The sequence below is a fragment of the Triplophysa dalaica genome, chromosome 1 (genome assembly GCF_015846415.1).
Source record: "Triplophysa dalaica isolate WHDGS20190420 chromosome 1, ASM1584641v1, whole genome shotgun sequence".
Classification (NCBI taxonomy): domain Eukaryota; kingdom Metazoa; phylum Chordata; class Actinopteri; order Cypriniformes; family Nemacheilidae; genus Triplophysa; species Triplophysa dalaica.
Window position 1 is genome coordinate 10,694,299 of NC_079542.1, and position 21,678 is coordinate 10,715,976.

General features: G+C 37.3%; 3 protein-coding genes across 10 annotated transcripts in view; 2 read left to right on the top strand and 1 right to left on the bottom strand.

Moving 5' to 3' along the window:
- Positions 1-2,429, bottom strand: part of tcf12 (transcription factor 12) — an 84,664-nt gene extending 82,235 nt beyond the window's left edge. For all 7 annotated transcript variants that reach the window (XM_056746001.1, XM_056745983.1, XM_056745964.1 and 4 more), the window contains exons 1-3: positions 2,257-2,429; positions 1,301-1,393; positions 908-980 (exon numbers count right to left, since the gene is read on the bottom strand). In XM_056746001.1, coding sequence (XP_056601979.1) covers positions 908-980; positions 1,301-1,372 — 145 coding nt within the window. In that variant the 5' untranslated portion in view covers positions 1,373-1,393; positions 2,257-2,429. The remainder of the gene's footprint in view (positions 1-907; positions 981-1,300; positions 1,394-2,256) is intronic.
- A 1,567-nt stretch (positions 2,430-3,996) lies between these two features.
- On the top strand, positions 3,997-15,253 carry znf280d (zinc finger protein 280D). Its single transcript, XM_056755129.1, has 18 exons — positions 3,997-4,090; positions 4,964-5,123; positions 5,247-5,455; positions 5,709-5,811; positions 5,932-6,180; positions 7,166-7,219; positions 7,318-7,397; positions 7,867-8,102; positions 10,503-10,660; positions 10,915-11,015; positions 11,089-11,235; positions 11,930-12,064; positions 12,162-12,376; positions 12,465-12,605; positions 12,682-12,744; positions 12,856-12,974; positions 13,065-13,092; positions 14,177-15,253. Exons 2-18 carry the CDS (start codon positions 4,964-4,966, stop codon positions 14,622-14,624), a joined length of 2,646 nt encoding a protein of 881 aa, XP_056611107.1. The 5' UTR covers positions 3,997-4,090; the 3' UTR covers positions 14,625-15,253.
- A 397-nt stretch (positions 15,254-15,650) lies between these two features.
- mtfmt (mitochondrial methionyl-tRNA formyltransferase) lies at positions 15,651-20,611 on the top strand. Of its 2 annotated transcripts, none has more exons than XM_056749421.1 (9): positions 15,651-16,132; positions 16,383-16,589; positions 16,762-16,884; positions 16,973-17,075; positions 18,368-18,443; positions 18,540-18,631; positions 18,708-18,786; positions 19,471-19,547; positions 20,260-20,611. In XM_056749421.1, the coding sequence occupies exons 1-9, from the start codon at positions 15,900-15,902 to the stop codon at positions 20,458-20,460; spliced, it is 1,191 nt and encodes a 396-aa protein (XP_056605399.1). In that variant the 5' UTR covers positions 15,651-15,899; the 3' UTR covers positions 20,461-20,611. The 2 variants fall into 2 exon arrangements, with proteins under 2 accessions (XP_056605399.1, XP_056605401.1); XM_056749423.1 differs by having other exon boundaries at positions 16,047-16,178.
- Positions 20,612-21,678: the final 1,067 nt, after the last annotated feature.

A 21,678-nucleotide genomic window follows, 5' to 3' on the forward strand; every position in this document is an offset into this window, starting at 1 on the left:
AGGAATCAGATAGTTCCCAAGTCCCTGGCTATGTAGGTCACTTGATAACCAGAAATGCCAAGCTATATTGAATTGAATAATAGAGGATGGAATAAAGCAAAATGTCTTTTCCCCACAATCTTGATGCTTTATACACAATAATGTTTCAAAAAATCTGTTGTTTTGAGTGGAAAAGAAACAAGAAAAGTTTGTTTTTAATGTTTTTTAAGCAAATCCTGCATCGTATCAAATCAAAGCAAACAACTGATTTTCAAAATAAACATAAGATTTTCACTTTTCATCAACTTTTTTTAAAAGGTTTACAAACGATTGCAGATTCTGTGCTGCTATTCAGTCTTTCACTAAAGGGTGTCCTGTAGATGGCAATAAGTGTAACAAGGGCTCTGCATTGTTACTTAAAATAAAACAAGCATTGAGAAGGAATAATGCTGGATTGTTTCCTACTTCTACAGACAGATTAGACAATGGTTGAACTTAACATCAGTAGTTCACCTATGTCAGGATTTACATATAGAAAATTCATCACATGTCTCTAAACCTAGTAAAATAATCTTTAAAAGAATGCTCAATGCTCAAAACAACTGAAGATCAGTGCAATCTCATAGGAAATGCTCAGATAAGGATCTTATTTAATAACACTTAAATAAATTATATGTATGATCAAATAAAATACAATACTAGATCGGTAGTGTTAAATTTCCAGCCATATATCGGACAAGAGTGGTATTTTGTATTTCTGTCTATTTAAAACAAATGAATGAATATGACTAAAATTATAAACATCTCTGGATGGATTTTGTTGGCATTAACAACAGAAACATCATATTTTAGTGGCATTCAAGATATGGTGGTTGGTCAGGGAGAGGAAAGCAATCTTTCATTAAAGGATTTCCACAGGAAGTCCTACCTGGTGCACTGAACTGGCTGCTTCCGAGGGTGGTCGGCCTGGTTTTCCCATTGTTTACAGGTGGAGAAAACATCTACATGGAAGACATACAAAACATTTCTAATGAATACAAATGTTTTTTAAACTAAGACCTTTTGGAGCTAGATATATTAATACTTAATTTGTACTGATCCCAGGGAGAAATTTTATTAAAATGTTCATACTGACTCCCAGATGAATATAAATAAATAATAAACTATAACAAATTGAAAATGCATTGAAAAAATATATATATACATATTATAAATGACTTAATAATGAATAACAGATTTTAAGCTATGAGTGACATAAGAAATGACAACAGTTGGACGAGAGCTGTTTAAAAGGTATGAAAAGAATTGATGGTTGTCTTACCGCGCTGAAATCCAGCAAATCACTCAGCTCCTTATCCGTTCCGATAGCGGCAATCCGCTGCTGAGGGTTCATCCTTACGATCCTTTACTAAACCTACAAAACACAAACATCATTCCCCTCAATCTGAGAGCCTGATGTGTGCTGTGTCTTTATGCTAGCCAACACAGTTTATGCAAATGACATCTGTGAACATCCGCAGTTTGACATTTGCTAAACATTCCCATCTGCAGTCTGCAGCGTAACTTTTTGCTACTCTTAAACCTTTAAACTACAAGAATTGTGATGTCCTTTACGGAACCCAAATTGTTATCCATTAAAATAGTAATGAATAATCCTAAATCCAGACAGCATACCCAAAGACCTCCTCTCCCAACCATTATTGACAGCATGGGATAAGGTAACTATTGCAAACGCATGACAAGTGACATAATAAAATCAGGTTGTACTTTGCTATAATAGAGCAGGCTTAATAGGTTTTTGTGATGACCAAACGTGGACATGTTGAGAAAGACGCTGTGCTCGATGGTGTCACCACACATGGACCCGCAGCATCATTTTTCAACTGCATGTGTTTGATTCCTCAATGCGCCAATGATACAATGTATCAAAAGTCATGATGAGCTCAAAATAAACACACGCGCTGTCAAAACATCTGACTTTGTTGTTACATTACAGGAGGATGGTCACTTTACCAACATGCTGCTTTCCTCTGTTGGTTATTCTCAGTTACTCTATTGATAATAAATGTGCGAATTCATCAGCGTGTAAGAGAAAATCCACCACGTGAGCTGATATTAAAAACATTAAACACAATAAATGAATAAAGCGACATCATTCTAAAGTGTTTAAGCGAATGCCAACCCCTAACCCTCCAAAATCGGCTCCCGTCTCTCCTTCTATCCCAACTTCTTTCACCCGGTCCGAAACCTCTCAAAAAACTCTGGGCAATATTTTACCTCTGCCGTATTAAATCCAACTAGGGCGATCTGATGTGCCAGTGACGGCGTATGTTTCCTTGTTTCGCGTTTGAAATGCAACGAAATCGTTCTCTTTCGCGATTGTATTTTGCAAATATCCAGTATGTAACTTGCGAGTTTCCCTTAGGCAGACATTTTTGCTTGGCGATAGCCAAAGCACGGAGATAACGTTTAAAATTGGATCCTTCCGCCAGCGCTCGTGTACTTGACTGTTCCACAACACTGCGGATGGATATGGTGAGCGGCAAAAACACTGACACACAACCTTGCTGGGGAGAGGAGGACCACTGGAGCGCCTCCTAAAATCAGTTTGGTTTACCTCTCAAGTTCAGCCACACAAATGCTGTGGATTGGGATTTTAGATATTTGAAATAAACGCCAAAGAAAGACGCCGGATATTACATTAGGTGTTCCTAAAATGCATGCGGGGACACACTTCAAACATTGATATTTTCCCCAAACTGACATAGGTTTATGGGCAGGGATTTACTATTTTCTAGCTGTCAATAGACGTTTTGTGAATAGACGTAACCTTATATTTATTATCAACCTGGACATTTACTTGTTTCTATTAATTGTGTAAATATTGGCATACTTGCCTAACTTGTTATTATTGTTTTATGCTTGCATCAATCGAAATTGATAAAATACACTTTATATGTTAAAGAAATTATTGTAAACGGAAGCTTGACAATTATAACGTTTGACAAAGTTGATATACAACTTTTTCTTATTGTTTGAATCATAAAAAACATTTATATAATTAAAATGTTATATTCGGGAGGTGATCGAATGGGAGCTGTCAACACAACACGTTGCAGGGGATCTATTTTTTCATCCGCTACTGTTGGCGCAAAACTGGGAGTAAATGTGTGCGCTAAACAAAAGCAATGGGTCTTACAGCACCTGCCTACACATTTAACATAGTACACATATTTACAACGACATAGGTCTGTTGTCAGTCTATATCGAAAAACAAATAAATAAGAAAATTGTACATGGGCTGCACATGAACGTGATTATTGAAGAGCGTGTTATATTTATCATTGTGTTCACTAATACTTAATTGTATTAGTCTAAAGTTATGAAAGCGTACAATATCGGCTAAAGTGGTCTAAACTACTTTTCCTTCTGGGCTTTTAAATGAAAAGGGATACATACACTCGACCGGTTAAATGATGACATTATGTTTAAAGGATAAATCGTCACAACGAAAGACACAAAGCTTCACAAAACTCATAGTGCCACCTGTTGATCAAAACAAACAGTCATAGATGAAGTCTTTCAAGATTAAAAGATGTTTTGACCTGTTTATAAACTGGATAACAAAATAAAATACATTTTATAATAAAACAAGGAAATCCAGTAAACTCATCAATCATTTTCATGTCATTTTAATGTTATTTGTTGATTTGTTTTTTGGAATTAATACATTTACCCATACTGTTTCAATGTAGGCTAACATATTATTGTTAGCTAGATTTTGCGTAAACTTTTCTTTAAATTTATAGTGTATTATGAACTGCAAATGCTCTGTCGATATACTGTACGAAGGTTGTTTGAATATGTTTTGTGCCCATTTTTTATTTAACGATGTATTAATTATATTAATAACAACCTAATAACAACATAACTTAAGTCAGTCTTCTTTTTACAGATGTACGAAATCTTGAATTTTGGGGGACATCATAGATTCTTGGTCTTAACAATAGCTTGTCTTTTTTTCCCATGAGCCTTAGCGCTTCATGCTGCTATGAGTGTTTCTTAGTCACACTGATGGTGTTTGTAAATAAATAATCCAAGATTTTAGAAGGTAAGGCCGAGCTCCGCTTCTTATTTCTCGTCGTTTGTCTTTTTTATGTTACAACAAAATCAGTGAGCATTTAAAGCTTTTTCCTCGCTTCGTTTCGAAGCCGCTTACTATTTTTCTTGTTGTTTTAGCCTGTTAGCAGCTAGACAGAAAAGCCGACCTCTTAATAGATTTTTATATAACGTAGCAAATATAGAGACTGTATATGAGTGTTTGTGATGATCTAACGTTAATGTGCTTCTCACCGGACTGAAATTACTTTTTATTAGTTGTTAAAGAGTTCATTGACAACGTGGTGTGTCTGCATTAGCAAGTTAGCCGGTCTGTGTCTGCAGTAGCCTGTCTCTTGTAGTCTCATAGTGTGGTTGCTGGAGGTGCTTCACATGGTCTGCATCACAATCATTTGTTAGTTAAAAAAACTTCACACTAACTAGTCTTGATCTATATCCTCTTCTGTGTGCAGTTAAAATCACAAGATTTTGTGACATTAATTATAGCACCTATTTTCCCCAAATAATTTAATCTAGTTTAGGTTTAGTTATGTAAGTTTAGGCCTAGTATTAGTTAAACTGTCATTGTGTCATTTGTAGGTACCTTGAAGGGATACTTCACCCAAAAAAGAAACATGTACACGCCCTCGTGTCATTCCAAGCCTATATGACTTTCTTCTGTAGAACACAAAGGGTTTTTAAAAAACATTGACTTCCATTGTATGGACAACCACTGATACAGTTCTTAAAATATCTTATCTTGTGTTTCAAGTCATATACAGGTTCTAGATGATATGAGGGTGAGCAAAAAATGACAATTTTAATTTGAGAATTTAAATGGTTATATAAGCCACTAAAACTTTGTGTTGTCATCTCTTTCCACCAGATGTCTGAGCTCTTTATGGAGTGCGAGGAGGAGGAGTTGGAGCCATGGCAGAAGGCGATACCAGAAATCAATCTGATTGATGATGAAGATGATGATGATGATGAACCAATATTTGTTGGTGAAATCTGTAGCTCTAAGCCTTCAGTCAACACAAGGCCAAGTATAGCTCTTATTTTCTTTGCACACAACAATTTATGTCCTTAAAGTTGACATTCCTTGCTTAAACTTTTCCTCTTGTACTCGTTATGTTTATCATTGTGTTTCTCGTTTTTGTAATAATCAGGGGCTGCTAACCAGCAAGGTCAGCGTAATGTGACGATCCAAAGCCCCTCATCATTGGCATTGCCTCAAAAGACTCCACAGACTCAGTCTGGGGTTGCTTCAGGTCCTACAATTATGTTCAGAGGTCAAGCCCCATCCGGAGGCAACCCTGTCCTCATACCCATCAACCCTTCTCAAACAGCCCCGCAACCCATCATTATTAACAATCAGGTATTTTTTATATGCAGTCTATCTGCCACTGCTTTTTTAAATTTCCCATGTGAATAAGTGAATAAGTAAATGCTATTCAAAGTGATGCAGCACAATGAAGCTTTTGTCTGTTACAGTTGACTGTTTTATTGAGAGGGTGTGTTCACACGTATAGCTTGGTTTTCTCGGTCTTCGGACCGAAGAAAGGATTTTTTAAGGCTGGACTGTTTGCCTCAGGTACTGTAAGGTCATGAAATTTTGTTTGTTTCTCCAGGGTTACATTGTAGCATCACCACTCAATCTCAACAACAGCAGCTCATTCATCACCTCTTTGGGGTCACAGTATCCAGTGGGAACAACTATCACTGTTGTTCCAGGTACACCATGGAGCTGTTGTGTTAACTGATAATATGTCAGTTTTAAATATCCAAACCATAGTTTTTCAATTTTTTTTAGCTTAAGGTAATTATGTTATAACATGTTCATTTCTTGAGCAGCAGGTCAGCAGATAGTTCCACAGGCCATTGCAGCACCAAAGCCAGGGGTCATTCACAGGCCTCAGGTGCAGCTTATCCAGGACAATGTGGTGACGTTGTCCAATGTCCGGGCTGCTGCTGACATTACTCCGCTTTCCCACACCACTCCAGACCATCTGCCCGCTCGTACCTTGCAAAACAAACCGGGTATTATTCCAGCAAGTCTATCTAAGCAGAAAACCTCATCACCACAAACTGTGAACAACAGAGGTATGTATGCTTTGAATCCATTAGCCTGCAATAACAGAAAAAAATGGTGATAATCTGCCATACAGTGCACAAATTCTGCTCCGATTTGCAGTCTGAGGCACTACGAAATAGTTCAGGCTTAAGCTAAGCCTTGTCTGTGAAACCGGTTTATGTTCAGTGTCTGTCTTTCACCTAAATAGTTAAAATATACCACATTTTGGAGCTGTAACTGCATTACTAAAATGTAGTGAAACCATGATATATTTACTTCCTTGGCATTTTGACACATTAAAGCAGGGCTGGGAAATCCTGGTCCTGGAGGGCCACAGGTCTGCACAGTTTGGCTCCAACCAGCTCCAACACACCTGTCTTGAAATTTCAAGTTATTGTGAAGACCTTGATTAGCTGGATCGGGTGTGTTTGATTAGTATTGGAGCCAAACTCTGCAGAGCTGTATCCCTCCAGGACCAGGTTTGCCCACCCCTGCATTAAACTGATAGTTCACCCCAAATTGAAAATTCTGTCATCATTTACTCACTGTCTTGTCATTTCAAACCTGTATGGCTTTCTTTCTACCGCAGAACACAAAAGGAAGATATTTTGAAAAAAGTTTGTAACTTAACAGCACTGCCCCCCATTCACTTCTATCGGAAGTACTCAAAACCAATGCAAGTGAATGGGGGCCAGCTAACAACATTCTTCATATTATCTTTTTTTGTGTTCTGCAGAAGAAAGAAAGTCAAATGGGGTTGAAATGACAAAAGGGTCAGTAAATTTTTGGGTGAACTATCCCTCTTTAAAACCATGAGATTTACACTTTGATTAACATGGAAGACATGCTTGTTTATATAAATTCACATTTTTTCATGATCGAGAGACCGTACAGTAAAAATGAAAACTCACACTTTTGATTTCACTAAAAGAGAAAGAACCTATGTGACATTATTGTACAGGTTTATTTCTTTGAAAAGACAGCTTTTTTATGTTTAATTTTTGTTATCCACAGATAATGGCACGGTGACAAATGACACAAACGACAGAAGAGAAATGCTCGACACCGGTAAGCATTTGTCAATTATGTATTATCATATTACCAGAAACAACAAAATCAAAAGATTTTTTATCTTTTCTTCTCTTTTTGGTCATTGACAACTGCAGATACTGAGTTTCCCTTCAAAAAGAAATGTCCGAGATGTCAGAATATGTTTGGGGTTCAGGCTTTAAAAAATCATATAAAGGTTTGTATGTTTCCTTGTGTTTATTTTACTATCTTGCCAATAGTAACGTTTGTCATGTTCAGTTAGGCAAGCCCAGATCTAAATATTAAAGTATTAAAGAGTAAGTTCATCCCAAAATCAAAATTGTTTTTTTTTACTCACCCACATGACGTTACACAGGTTTTGAGACCTCCCGGTGTTTTCGGAGCACAAATAAAGATATTTAGGTGACATCCGAGAGATTTCCAGGCCTTCCTTATAGACGTTTTTGGTTATAGTTGTTATCAAGGTCCAGAAAAGTACTAAAGCCACTATGAGCGAATGGACCAATTTGAAGCAGTTGAAGTTTTTGAAGCGATGAGAAACCTTTATGTTCCATGAGTTCTCATAACATGTTTAACGTCATGTTTACCCTTTAACAACTAGAGACTCATTTGCAGTAAACTTTAGCATTGAGATATAATGACAAACTCCTTTTTATCTTTTTCAGGTTTGCTGCCCTCATTTGTTCGACTCTGTGTTCCCTTCAACGTCGAAAGCCGACAAACCGGCCACAGCTATTGTAGTAAAAGCCAATGAATGTGACAAAGGCAAACTTATCATGCTGGTTTCAGACTTCTACTATGGGAGATGTGAAGGGGACTTGTCTCTGATCCCAAAAGTCAAGACCACCACAACCACCTTCAAGTGTAACAGCTGTTTAAAAATGCTCAAGAACAACATCAGGTATTCATTTTTATTGAAAACACAAGGCGTTACACTCCACAGTGTTATCTCTTGTACACGGTCTGTTGTACAAAGAAAGTTTTCTTGGTCTTGATACCTTCAGTGCAGATCGTTTATGGGTTTGCACAGGAGCAACGTACAGCCAAGTATGCATGCAGCTTGGAGGAAACATTGCTCATGAGAGCCATTAGCCACGGAAGCCCAGAGATGGAGAGAATATGAGTTGGAGACAAGGGAGAATCAGCCGTTCTTAGACCCCATCACTGGATTCCCCCTCAGATGGATGACTTTATCAGACCCCCGCTCCCTCTAGGGTCCCCAGATGAATAATGGAGGGTAGTTTGGCTGCTGTAGGAACTGTTCCTGTGATTAAATAACTTTGCTCAGCCACGGCGTGAGAAAAGCCTCGGTAAGCTTCTTTTAATGGGGAGGAGCGTTCGCTGCGCACCCCAAGTTCTGGCAGCGGGGGTCACAGTTCAGCCGCATAAAAATCCCTATTAGGGGAGCTGAGGTTGCAGAACGTGCTGACTGAAAAATGGGCCGCTTCACGTCAGGGCGCCAGTGGCAGACGAGGCAGAGAGGCTGGAGGCAGCCTGAGCATCAGATCATTAAACAAACGAAGAAGAGCGGTATAATTGCTGGCATTATAATGCCTATTATGCACAGTTAGAATGTGAACTTTAAGTAGAGTATTTGCTAATTTGTCTCTCTAAAACCCATGGGAGCTCAAGTGTTTCTTGAGTACACACAAACACAGACCTTGAACTGTTAAAAGGTGACTTTTAACAGCGAATGTTTGAAATCTGGCTAATTGCTATAAACTGCACATAAGTTTGATGTTGTATTCTCAGAGGACATTACACATTAGCTACTTTGCATATACATGGCATTTTGCTCCCCCTTCAGACATATTTGAAGAATGCGGGTTTATGAGTTGCTAGTTCAAGCCACTGCTCTTTTGTACCCTCTGATTCCTATGTAATTTATAGACAAAGCTGGAGTTTGAGAAAATAGGGCATAAACATAGACGGCGGCATGATTCAAAGAGCTCTGGGGATGCTCGGTGTTTGTTTTTAGATGCAATTTGGAAAAACTCCACTTTTTTGTGGTTCACAAGTTTGAATGTTCTACAGCTGTGTGACGTTCACTTTCTTATACATCAAAACTTGTTTGGCTCTCCTTGTTTCGCTTGTGTCTGATCGCTCCAGACAGCAGGTGTCTGTTGAGAGATTCATTTAAGTAACATTGTCATTCATTTCACAGGTTGCAGGTGTCCCCAATGGCTTGTCACACTTACTGTCTGTAATGGTGGCATCCCACTAGCTGTCTTGAAACAACTACATTTTATTTGGGGATGTCTGACATTTTGGCTTTTTTGCTACAGTTTATCAAACCTTTTTCAGACTTAACAAGTTTAGTTAAAGTCTTGTGTAGTTTTTTTGTATGCTCTATTAACAGAAATGCAATATAATAAAGATAAAACTATGTCTTCAGATTGGTAAAATGACCTTACATGATGAAGCATTATGTTTTTATTACCTTAGAATGAGCAATTTTCATCTACACTGCTGGTCCCCTTACAAGGAATTCGCCATGTTGTTTCTACAGTAGCCCTAAACGGACAAACTGCTCTACAAATCACACTGTTTTTTTAGTTGGTATAAATGAATGCTCATATTTTACAAGGAAATGTCCTAGCATTATGAGTGGTTGATGCTGATCGGCGTATTGTTAATAAGTGCCGTCATTCGGTTGTTAATATATTAATGTTTCAGCACGTTATCGTAATGTATGGCTTGATGTAAGATTGCCTATTCCATAATACACAAAGTAGTGTGCCGTCATACGGATTTAAAGCGTAAATGTTCTCTCTCTCTCCGTTTGTGTGTGTGTAATACTGTAAATGCGTACATGTGGGGGAGGGGTGAGAATTTTGAATTATTTTCGAATAGCTATCGTCGATCTTCGATATTATTTTTGCTTTAAATGCCCATCGCTAGTGATGACATCTTGGTCCTGTGTCCGCCACCGTAGAGCTTCGAAAGGGAGGGTTCAGGAGTGAACCGTTGGTTGCAGTTCATAACCTCACCACTAGATGCCGCTACATTTCAGACACTGAAGCTATAATGTGTGTGTTTTTTTTTATGTGTTTACTAGTGACAAAAAGGTATGCATTTATAAACACTATCTTTCTTTCTCGACTTTCTTAAAAAGTCTATTAATTGTAAGAGACAACATGCATAATTAACATTCACAATAAACTCTCATATGTGATTTTGTGTTTTAGTTAAAATCCAGCAGAACTATAGTTTGGCTGTTTTTCAGTGCGAGAAGCTGATTGGTCGCTGAGCGTGTCTCACTAACTGACACTCTCATCCTGTTGTCATTTTTCTCGCTCAGGTTCATGAATCACATGAAGCATCACCTGGAGTTGGAGAAGCAGAACAGTGAAAGCTGGGAGAGTCACACTACATGTCAACATTGTTACCGGCAGTATTCAACTCCCTTTCAACTCCAGTGTCACATAGAGAGTGCACACAGTCCGTTTGAGTCCACCAGTAAGTCGGCAGCAATCTACCACAATTCCAGCACATTTACAGCTTGTCAGCTGATGGGCAACCCAACTGGCGTCCCACCAAAACAAGTGTTTTTATAGGCGCTTTGTACTTTTTACCATCGCTTTCTTTGGAATCAAGATGGTAATAAGAGCATAGATGAAACGTGTTCATTTCACACGATATGCATATTTTGCACTTTTTCTTAAGTTAATGCTAAAAAAAGGTTTTAAATGTGTTATATTCTCTTTCCTAAGCAAACTGTAAAATATGTGAATTGGCTTTTGAGACGGAACAAGTTCTTCTGGAACATATGAGGGACAATCACAAACCTGGAGAAATGCCTTATATGTGTCAGGTAAAGCTTTTTCATTGTTCTGTGACATTGTTATTCACGTACTTGATTCTCACTTTTTTCTTCTCTTTTAAAGGTTTGCAACTACAGGTCATCCTTCTTCTCTGATGTGGACAACCATTTCCGCACAGTTCATGAAAACACTAAAGACCTGCTTTGTCCCTTTTGCTTGAAAGTCCTTCGCAGTGGCCATATGTACATGCAACACTACATGAGGCATCAAGTAAGGGTTTCAGTTTTTATTAGATTTTTTTAGGAACAGGTTAGGAATTGGAAATCAATTTATCCACTTCTTTATTACTATTCTACAGTTTTATGTTAATGCATTTAGCATTTGCTTTTTTCTAAAGCCAGTTACAGTAGACTCAAGGCATGCATTTTATCAATTTGTGCGTGCCCGGGGAATTGAACCCATGACCTCAGAGCTTCAAGCCTCGTGCTCTACCAGTTGAGGCACAGGAATACTCTTATGAACCCAAGACTGTATGTTTTGTCTTTTTGACAAGCTTTTGGACAAGGCTTCATCTGTTTCCTTGTCTATGGATTTGGGTCTTGAGACTTCGCTGATATAAAGTCAGCACATTGGCTCTCACTCCAAGGCTGGATTGATTCGGTTGTCTGACGAACACCTTGGTGCAATATATAACAATCTGACAGTGGCGGCCTACTCTCTTCGTTTTCCTTTGTTATTCCTTAAGGGCTTTTCCCTGGCAACATCAAACCAGAACAACCACAAGACAGGCAGGAGGATGAAAAAATGACTTGTAATTGAAAACAATAGAAGTGCACATGGTGTGGAATGATGTATATTAGAGATGGATCTAAGACAAATGTATGTGTTTACGTAAAAAATATGGATAAGTTATAGTTAAATGTGACTTTTATTAATGTACTTTGTTATTGGTTGTGTTTTCTAGAAAAAAGGCATTCAAAGGTGTGGGAAGTGCAGATTAAATTTTCTCACCTACAAGGAAAAAGTGGAACACAAAACACACTTCCATCGAACTCATAAGAAGCCAAGGAAACTTGAAGGGCTGCCTCCAGGAACCAAGGTATGTTTGAAACCACACCCATTAAAACAAAATATGATTAGCGATTCAATTATATTTATACATTTTCAAAATCATTAGTGTTATTTTATCTTTTTAGGTGACGGTTCGGGCCTCACTTACTGGCACACCTATGTTTTCCGACAGCTCGAACAAGGCCTACATCGTACCCACAAGTCCCGAAACAACCAAACCATCCAGCAGAACAACAACAAAGACAACCAAATCCACCTTGAATGGTGGAAAAACAAAACAATTTACAAACCAATTAATGTCGAACCGAACCCTTCACAATAATGAGCTTAAACGTTTAAAGTGAGTGTGGTTATTAGTCTCAATGTTTTGACCCTAACTCGTTTTTTCAAAAGTATATTAACATTTTTTTTATTTTAATTTTACACAGACTTCCGGGAGGAAAATATACGTGTGCCGAGTGTCTGACTGTGGTTGTGAATCCCTTCATTCATTACCCTTTGACACTGAAGTGCACCGTATGCAGGTACAGAACGAGTTGCCAGAGTGCATTTGGACAGCACATGATCAGGTAAATAAGAAAACATGGATCTACTCATAATAACAAATTAAAGTGGTTAGATCATTTATACAATGTTAATGTGCAGGTTTCACAGCAGTTCATCAAAAACAAGATTTGGTAAAGTGAGGAAGCCTCTGCATGGTCTACGGTAAGTTCAGATGTATTTATGTCAGCTTGCATGGTTTAACAGTGATTGAGAGTTTGTTTGAAAATTATTAACTGTTTTAAGTTTAAGAATGTTTTCTTTCCTCCGTTTAAGGAATCTGACGCTGGTATGTCTCAAGTGTGATTTTTTGGCAGACGCCTCTGGAGCGGACCAGATGACTGAACATTTGCTCAACAGGCCAAACCACACCTGCCAGGTCATCATGGAGCCAGGTATTATGTTTGGCCATGAAGGAACTACAGAAAGTTCTTTGTTATGTTTTAAATTATCTTTTATAATGTTTTATTTCTGACTTTTTAAAGTTGCCAATGGAGAAGCAGAAATCAAGAGGTAAGAAATCCATTGTTTGTATTAATATATGCATCATTTAGTACGCTCTGATACAACATTTATTGTGAAGGTGAAATAAAAATATTCTGTTTTTTGTTTCTTTGCATAAGTTAAGTTGTAGGAAGATTGGAAAAGGGTTTGATTTGTCTTGCTAAGTTGTGTAGTGTTTAAGCTTTATATGGGTCTCTTTGAAGAAGTGGTACAGCTTTTCTATGCTCTCGTTGTATAGCCCATGATGTATTGGAGAACAATGACACCATATGCGTATTTGTGTTAAATGTAGGGGTTAGTGCTTTGAAAAGAGGGGAAGTAAAAATAGACTGGGAAGTGTGGCTTGCCTGATTGAGACAAATTACCCTTTCTGATGAAATAGCGGTGTGAATAGAGAGGGCATGAACTATGAATTGTCTAGAAATATCATTTATTGTAAAAAATGATGTCTAATTGGGATGCACATTAAGTGGTGTTTGAGAGACCTTGCTTATATTAAAACATGAGTTTTAGCATTAATTAAGGCTGAAGAACACATTCTTATAAATGTGGAGTGGACCACAGAGAGGGGTTCTTATGAGTTGCTGTGTACTTACTGCTTTTTCTGCCTCTTTCTAATTGGAAACTTCAAAACAGGAGTTATTAAGACTCTTTATAAAACAGAAGTTTTTTTCCCTGTACTATCACTGTAATGTGGAAAAAATAAATATACTGCATTATATTAAGCATTTATATAATTGCAGTATTTGTTGTACTACTTTGTTACTGATAAGGTTGCTTTAATAAATATTAGTCAATTTATAATTAAATAAAAATTGCACGAAAGAACATTGGGAATTACACAAATAAAAGCTAAAGTGACAATGTGAAACACTTTATTTCATGTAAGTTAAGTCAAGAAAAATAATGATCAGAGATATAGGCTTCATTTTCTTAATTTGTGTTCTTCACTGTGGAATGTGGCCATATCTTGATTTGTGATATTTTTCACACATTGAATCTAAAAAGCTTTAAGTAATGTTGTGTATGCAATGTTGCATTCATTGTTTATTGCTCTCCCTTTCATTTTTCTCCTGTTTGACCCATAATTTAGGTCATTGGAGACTGAAGACTCTGACCAACTCCTTTCTGTGAACGAAGATTCTGAAATGATGGAGGATGAGACCGAGCTTATTCAAATCACTGATGTACAATCTATGTCAAACATGGACAACATGACTACAGATGGTTGGTCACAGGTTTTGGAAACTGACCAAAAGGACTCTGATAAGTTGAATGATGAGGAAGTGGAGACCACACCCAATGTGTCAGTAGAGAAATCACCCAAGAGCCTTCCCCCTGACTCGCCCTCTGAGGCTCCTGTCAGCCACGTGCGTTCCCTCACTGATGAAAGTGGGGTAACTCCCTCTGACTTTCTGTGTACAGCTGATGAAATGGAGGCTGTGAACACAGACTCGCAACTGGAAGCCCTCACTCCATCTAAGGTCCTAGAGGACAACACCACTGAGAACTCACAAATGGAGACCGATGGTTTACTGTAACCCAGTACAAACAGGAATGAGGATTTCTGAAAGCATCTGGACTCTAGAAGCAGCAGAGTTTCTCGTTGCCTCTCTTTCCATCTTTCATAAAATATACATTAATAGGAACTTTGGTTCTGTATCCAAATTGAGATGAAAGCATTATGTTTGTGTAAATACTCTTTACTGTATGAGTCTAATGTTACTGTACTTATGTAAATTTAAAGATGCAGTGTCAAGTCTGAAACGGTGTTGCAAGGGTAGTGATTGTGAATGTTCTTATACATATGATTGTTTTAAATCTTTTTGACCCACAATTATGATCTGTATTTGAATTTGTATTTTGATAGGAAAAAGATCAAGTTCAGCAATTTCTCAGTATACTGTACTTTTAAACAGTAAAATGCCTCACGTTTTTATTATTTTCATTATTTGAGTGATTTTGTTTTAATGTTTACGTACTTCATCAGGCTAGGACCCTGGATAGAGGATCAATTCTTCCATTACTTGAGGATGAAAGCAATGTATGGTCTTTTAGAGACTGTTTGTGTTATTCAGTAATAAACTTTTTTAACGCATTTATTCGAGGCGAGCGCTCTGTACTTGCAAAAGACATGTTGATTCACAACAATAAAATGATCAGAAATGTCGACATTTTTCCAACCAATGTGACATTTTTACATTTACATTAATGCATTTGGCAGACGCTTTACATTGTGTATGCTATACATTTATACAAAGGCATGTGCAATCCCCTGGGATCGAACCCACAACTTTGCGTTGCTGACGCAATGCTTTTACCACTAAACTACAGGAAATCAGGTTAAATGAAAATATCCTGTTTTTTGTTTCTAGGTGAAGAGCACCCTCGTGTGGTAAAATGCTGTTTTCATCAATGGGCAATAATAGAAATATAAACGCAATTTGTACGTCCCTTTTTAATTTACCGTAAATTAAATACGTCGTCAATTACAGAAATTTTACTAAATAAAGAAAACAACGTTTTATATGCACGCGTCACATGACGTCAGTCTCATCATGGCGGCGCACACACGCTGCTGTTTGTGGATTTATTACGCCTGTCTGTAACCTTGCAAAAACGATCTTCTAGTTGGCGAAAACTGCTTTATTTTGTGAATAGTATGTGGACATATTATTGCGGATTATGTAAGGACTTGGCTTGAATGACGGAAGAAATGTGAATCAGCTTTTTATCGGTTAATAGAGAAGAATGTTAGTGTTGATTGTCAACTGTTAAAGATCGTTGGTGGCATTAATGAAATCTAACTTCAGAGGATGCGGAATCTAAACTCTTTAAAAGTAATAAATCATGGACGTTTACTATCACAAAGACTTAGTGGATACTGCATAACACGATCTGAGGCGTCAGGTTTTTGTCAAAGTCATGCCAGTCGTGGAAGACGTTTTGTAACTCAACTACAGTCTGCTTCTAAACCACCCTGGAGAATATTGTTCTTTGGAAGTGATGAATTCGCAGTAGAGTCATTGAAACGACTTCATGCATCCCGGTAATGAAATAACAGTTACAGAAAATCAACCGGGGCCCATGGCTCAGTTAAGATGACTATTTTTTTGTGTATTTTTATATTATATGTACACCCATCTATTTATGCCAAGCTCTAAGAATAGTTTATCAGGTAGAAATATTGTAATGTTGACAATGTGGGGTTCTTAATGTGGAAACGGTTAAGATCTACATGTATAAATCACATTTGTGAGTGTTTTGTTATTGATGGTATTGTTTTGGTTTTGACGTAGTGATGACACAAAAGCTGGATACAAATGCATAGACTCCATTGAGGTTGTGACGTTGACCGGAGATGCTCCAGTCAGAAAGTATGCAGAGCAGCACAGACTTCCACTTCACCAGTGGCCAGACGTGGATTTAAGTTCAGGGTTTGATGTTGGCGTTGTTGTGTCCTTTGGCTGTTTGATTAAGGAGAACCTTATCAACAAAATGGCATAGTAAGTAATGATGATTCAGAAAACACATTGAGTAAGTGATGTTGATTCAGAAAACACATTGTTTGGTACAGTGGTTGTTTTCAACAAATGAACGATATTTGTTTGGTGTTGAAATGTTTATGAGTGCGACCTCGGCACATTGTAACCCATGATTTGTTTGTATTAACTTCAGTGGGATCCTGAATGTGCACCCTAGTCTGCTGCCACGCTGGCGTGGTCCAGCGCCCATCTTCCATACAATTCTACATGGTGATAGTGTGACAGGAGTAACTGTTATGCAGATAAGACCCAAGAGGTAGAATTTACAATATTGTGTATACTGTGTAGCAGTACTAAAACAAATGTTAGATAAAAATGGTCTGGTGGCTTTTGTTTTATGTCAGATTTGATGTGGGCCCCATTCTCCATCAAGAGCTGTGTAAGGTTCCAAAGAACTGTACCGCAGATGAACTGGGAGCTACTTTGGCGGTTGTGGGTGCCAGACTGGTAACTTTCTCGCACTCATTTGAGATCTATAGTTTTAAGATTTATAATACAGTGGCAAGAAAGAGAATGTAAACCTTGTTAAATTTCATGATTTTCTGAATAAATTTGTCATAAAATGTGATCTGATCTTCATCTTAGTCAAGAGTATTGACAAACATAATGTGTCTAAAAATAACAACACAAAAAATTCTGATCTTTCATGTCTTTATTGAACGTGCTCATTCAACATTCAAATTGGCAGTGGAAAAAGTAAATGAACCCTTAGAATTAATACCTGTTTGCCAAAGACATTTTGTCAATACCGCTGTGGAGTGCCAATGTGCTCTTATGCAAATGTCGGGCGTGCAGCAATGTTCTTTTTAGGAAGCAGTGGCTTCCTTCGTGGTGTGCTGCCGTGGATACCCTGCTTGTTCAGTGTTCTACCTATTGTAGACTCATGAACCAAGATGTAAGGAAGTTCCAATGATGCCTTCAAATTTTTGGCTGTCATTCGGGGTTGTTTCTTTACCTTATTAATTCATTGTCCCCTGGGGTCATTTTGACTGGGTGCCCACTTCTTGGTAGAGTAGCAACAGTCCCAAAGTTTCTCCATTTGTAGATTGTTTGCCTAACTGTAGACTGGTGAATTTCTAAAGTTTTTTAAATAACTTTGTAACTCTTGCCAGCTTTATGTTAATCATCAATTCTTTGTTGTAGATCCTCTGAAAGCTCTTTTGGGGAAGGCATGGCTCACTTAAGCGTGTTCTTCTTGTGCAGAGCAAACTCTGCAAGTTTGAGGGGTTTTTATCAGTCAAAGTAGCTGTAGTCCACACCTCCAAACTTATTATCTTAACGAGACTCCAGGTGTGCAAAAACCTGACTCCAATTAGCTTTTTTGAAGTCATTAACTCAAGGGTTCTCATACTTTTTCCACAACCACTATGAGTGTTTTTGGTTCTCAATAAAAATGGAAAGATCAAAAAAGGTTGTGTTATTATTTTAGACACACTTTATTTGTCAATACCCTTGACTGTGATGAAGATCAGATCACATTTTAGGACAAACATATTCAGAAAACCAGAAATTCCAAATGGTTCAAATACTTTTTCTTGCCACTGTATATGTCAGTAAATGTTAATCGACCTATTGATTTTTTTAATAATGTCATTAAGGTAAAACAGCAGTCTGATGTTTTATTTATTTCAAAATGTGCCATCATTCCTTTATAATATTGTTCCATTAACAGTTTACATTCCTTGTAAGGTATAATTCATGTCATTTTTTTATTTATTTTGTCATGTTTTAATCATTAGTTAATGGATACTTTAGCACATCTTCCAGAAAGGATAGCAAACCAAAAAGAGCAATCTAAAGAGGGTGCAACCTTTGGTAAGTGTGTTCACGGTATTGGGAAAAGGATGATGATACAAATTTGATCTTTTTACACCTACCATCCCAATAACCAAATATTCTAACTGTGATAAGCCCCAAAAATTAGTCCCAGAATGGCCTGGATAATATGGGAGGACTACAGTTGTGACCATATTGATCGGCTGTTTCATGCAATTGGATCTCGGGTAAGAAGTATTTTATTTTACAGCACATTAATATCCTTAATGTTGTTTTAATCAACAGAACTTTTTTCTTAATCAGTTTCCGTTGAAAACCATGTGGATGGGCAATCCTGTTAAACTTCTGGACTTCATTGGCAAATGCAATGTGATGTTCCCAGGTAACAGGAATGACTTATTCGGTGATTAAAGGGATAGTTCACCCAAAAACTCCAATTTGCTGTTTATTTACTCAACCCCAGGCCATCCGAGATGTAGGTGACAATTTTTCTTGAGTAGAACCATAAAGAAGAGTGTTTGGTAAATCCACAGCCCTCATTGCTTCATATAATGGGAGTCTATGGGGTCCACCTGTCTAAGAGATCCCAAAGCACAAAATTCCAAAAGAGCGCCGACTGGCAATACGTTGACTTCTTGCGAAGCGAATCGTTCGATATTTTCATAAAACTGAACATCATTTTTGATAATATTAGTAATACCTTGCAGCCTCTGCACAGATCCCGATCATGATCTTCTTCTTGTAGTATTTGGTGGCGGATGGCATGCCAGCATCTGGTGCATTTAGTGCCACCTGCAGAAAGCGACAGTCGCTTTTTTGGAATTATGTGCTTTAGGAACTCTTAGACAGGTGGACCCCATAGACTCCCATTATATGAATCAAAGAGGGCAGCGGATTTACCAAACAATCTTCTTTATGGTTCTACTCAAGAAAAATGTCACCTTCATCTCGGATGACCTGGAGGTGAGTTAATAAACAGCAAATTTAAGTTTTTGGGTGAACAATCCCTTTAATGTTTTTCCTACTGAAAAGACAAAAATAAGCTTTTTTGCATTTTTCTTTGCAGCTGCTCCATATTTAACTGCAGTCCCAGGGTCTGTGCTTTATCAGAAAGAATCAAGTGCTTTACTTGTTCGTTGCAAGGTATGCCCATGAAGTTATTAGATGTTTCAAATGTGTTGTATTACTGTATGTGTCTTCTGGAGCAGTAATACTTTCAATATCTCCCAAAATTGTAGAGCAGTTTTCTTTATTGACATTTAACCATGCTGTTAATACATGGTCAATAATTTAATTTATACTGGAATAAAGTTTAAACAAATGCAAGTAATCCCAATAGCCTGTATTATTCTCTATTTTTCAGGTGTGTTTGAGCATTGAACTCTTAAGCGTTTCTTTTTTTACATTTCACAGTTGACCTACAGTATTGCTATTATTGTAAGCCTTATGAACAGTGTTTTTTTTTAGGTAGAATTGTTGACTCCAATCCATGTTGTGCCTAACATTCCCTTTACATGTGTTGAAATAACTGTAATGCAAGGTCTCACAGGGCCTATTGCATTAATACATCACAGTGTTGAAACTCTGTAATTCATTTATAGAACAATTTGGAAAGTGCCAATTACTTTGCACCCGTGGACACACATGCAGAGAGTGTGGATATATGACACTGTACTATATATTTATGTATGTGGGTGTTACTAAGGTATTGTCTTACATTGTATTAGATTAGATAAATGGTTTAAAATACTACAATCTATTGATTTTGTGTTAAAGTGATACAGAGTGCTACATTTACATGGTTCAATACAATAAATGCAATGTTTTCTCCTTTTCCATGTCATTTCTTTATTAGGATGGCTGGGTTGGATTCAGATCAGTGAAGTTCAAGAAAAAACTGTCGGCAGCTGATTTCTTTAATGGATATCTTCACCAGAGTGTGCTGAAGAAATCTCCATCCCTAGACACCTGTCTCTTTCAAAGTTATAAAGAAAGAACTAATTTGCCCGGAGGACAGGACAATAGCATGCTGCTGCAGAATAAGACTTCATTTTGAAGCCTAGCATTAGTTCAATCATGAAATGATCAATTAAGTATTGAACAGCTGCTTCCTATTTAAACATTTTTGTCTGTTTTAAGACAATGTTGTATTTAGTATTGTCGTTTGGTAAATGAATGTGGATCCAATAAAATTTGTTTTGATGATTTTTTTGAGTTTCTTTGATTTATTGCTTCATTTTATTGTTCTAAATGTTAGACACGATGTGAGGACACACATTTTTGATACTATACTTTCTACTATTACGATTGGCTTTTAGAAATGATCTACATTCTCTGATTTCTGTATAAATGTCTATGTTGTGTAAAATGTTAATAGTTAAAATTTTGAATGAAAATACAAGTATAGTCTCAATTATTATTTTATATCAGTGTAAAGACATTTATGTTGCTGTGTGTTTATTTGATGAAAATTGTATTATGCATTGCTGGCAGTAACTTGATATCTTGCAGCGAATTTCCGGTGGACTAAATGTTCATAAAAAGCTTTATTTCTCGGTTTGGTTTTGTTTATTAATTTGATACATTTTAAAAAATTGAGATTTAAACAAAACTAAACTACGATGTGAATTTAATATTTAATTACTGTCTTTACTTCCTGACATCCATATTCATCACTTAATACATGACATACATGTTCCATACCGTGAGACAGAAAGCTCATTCTTGTTTCACATTTACACTGGTGACTTTCAAACACACAATAATTAGGTTCTCAGCATTTCAGGCTACTTTCACAAAAAATTTCAATCAAAGAGGAGAACGTATTCTGACAACGAAGAATGTTGCTGTCAGATAAGGTTCGCCTGAGTTCAATGAGAAAATAGGGCTGGCCTCAAAACAACAACTTGCCTTTGACAAACCCAAACCACTAACCACTACACCACTTGGCCTACTGAATGGGCCAGCTCGAACCTGAAGCTCATCAAGGCTAAATTTAGTAAGCTATAGCAGAGGGAAGTCTGCTATATATGGTCATATGCTGTACAGTAACCCCTGTGTTCCATGAGACAAAGTTTATACTTGTCTCAAATTTACTCTGCTGACTTTCAGACCCAAAAGAAGTAGGTTCTCAGAGTTTTAGGAATTTTTCAATTTTTTTCTCTCACAAATTTTGTCAGCCATAGCAGGAGGAACGGTATCTGACATATGGGAATTCTGCTATCAGATACTGTTACCCTGTGTTCCATGAGATAGAAAGTTCACAATTGTTTCA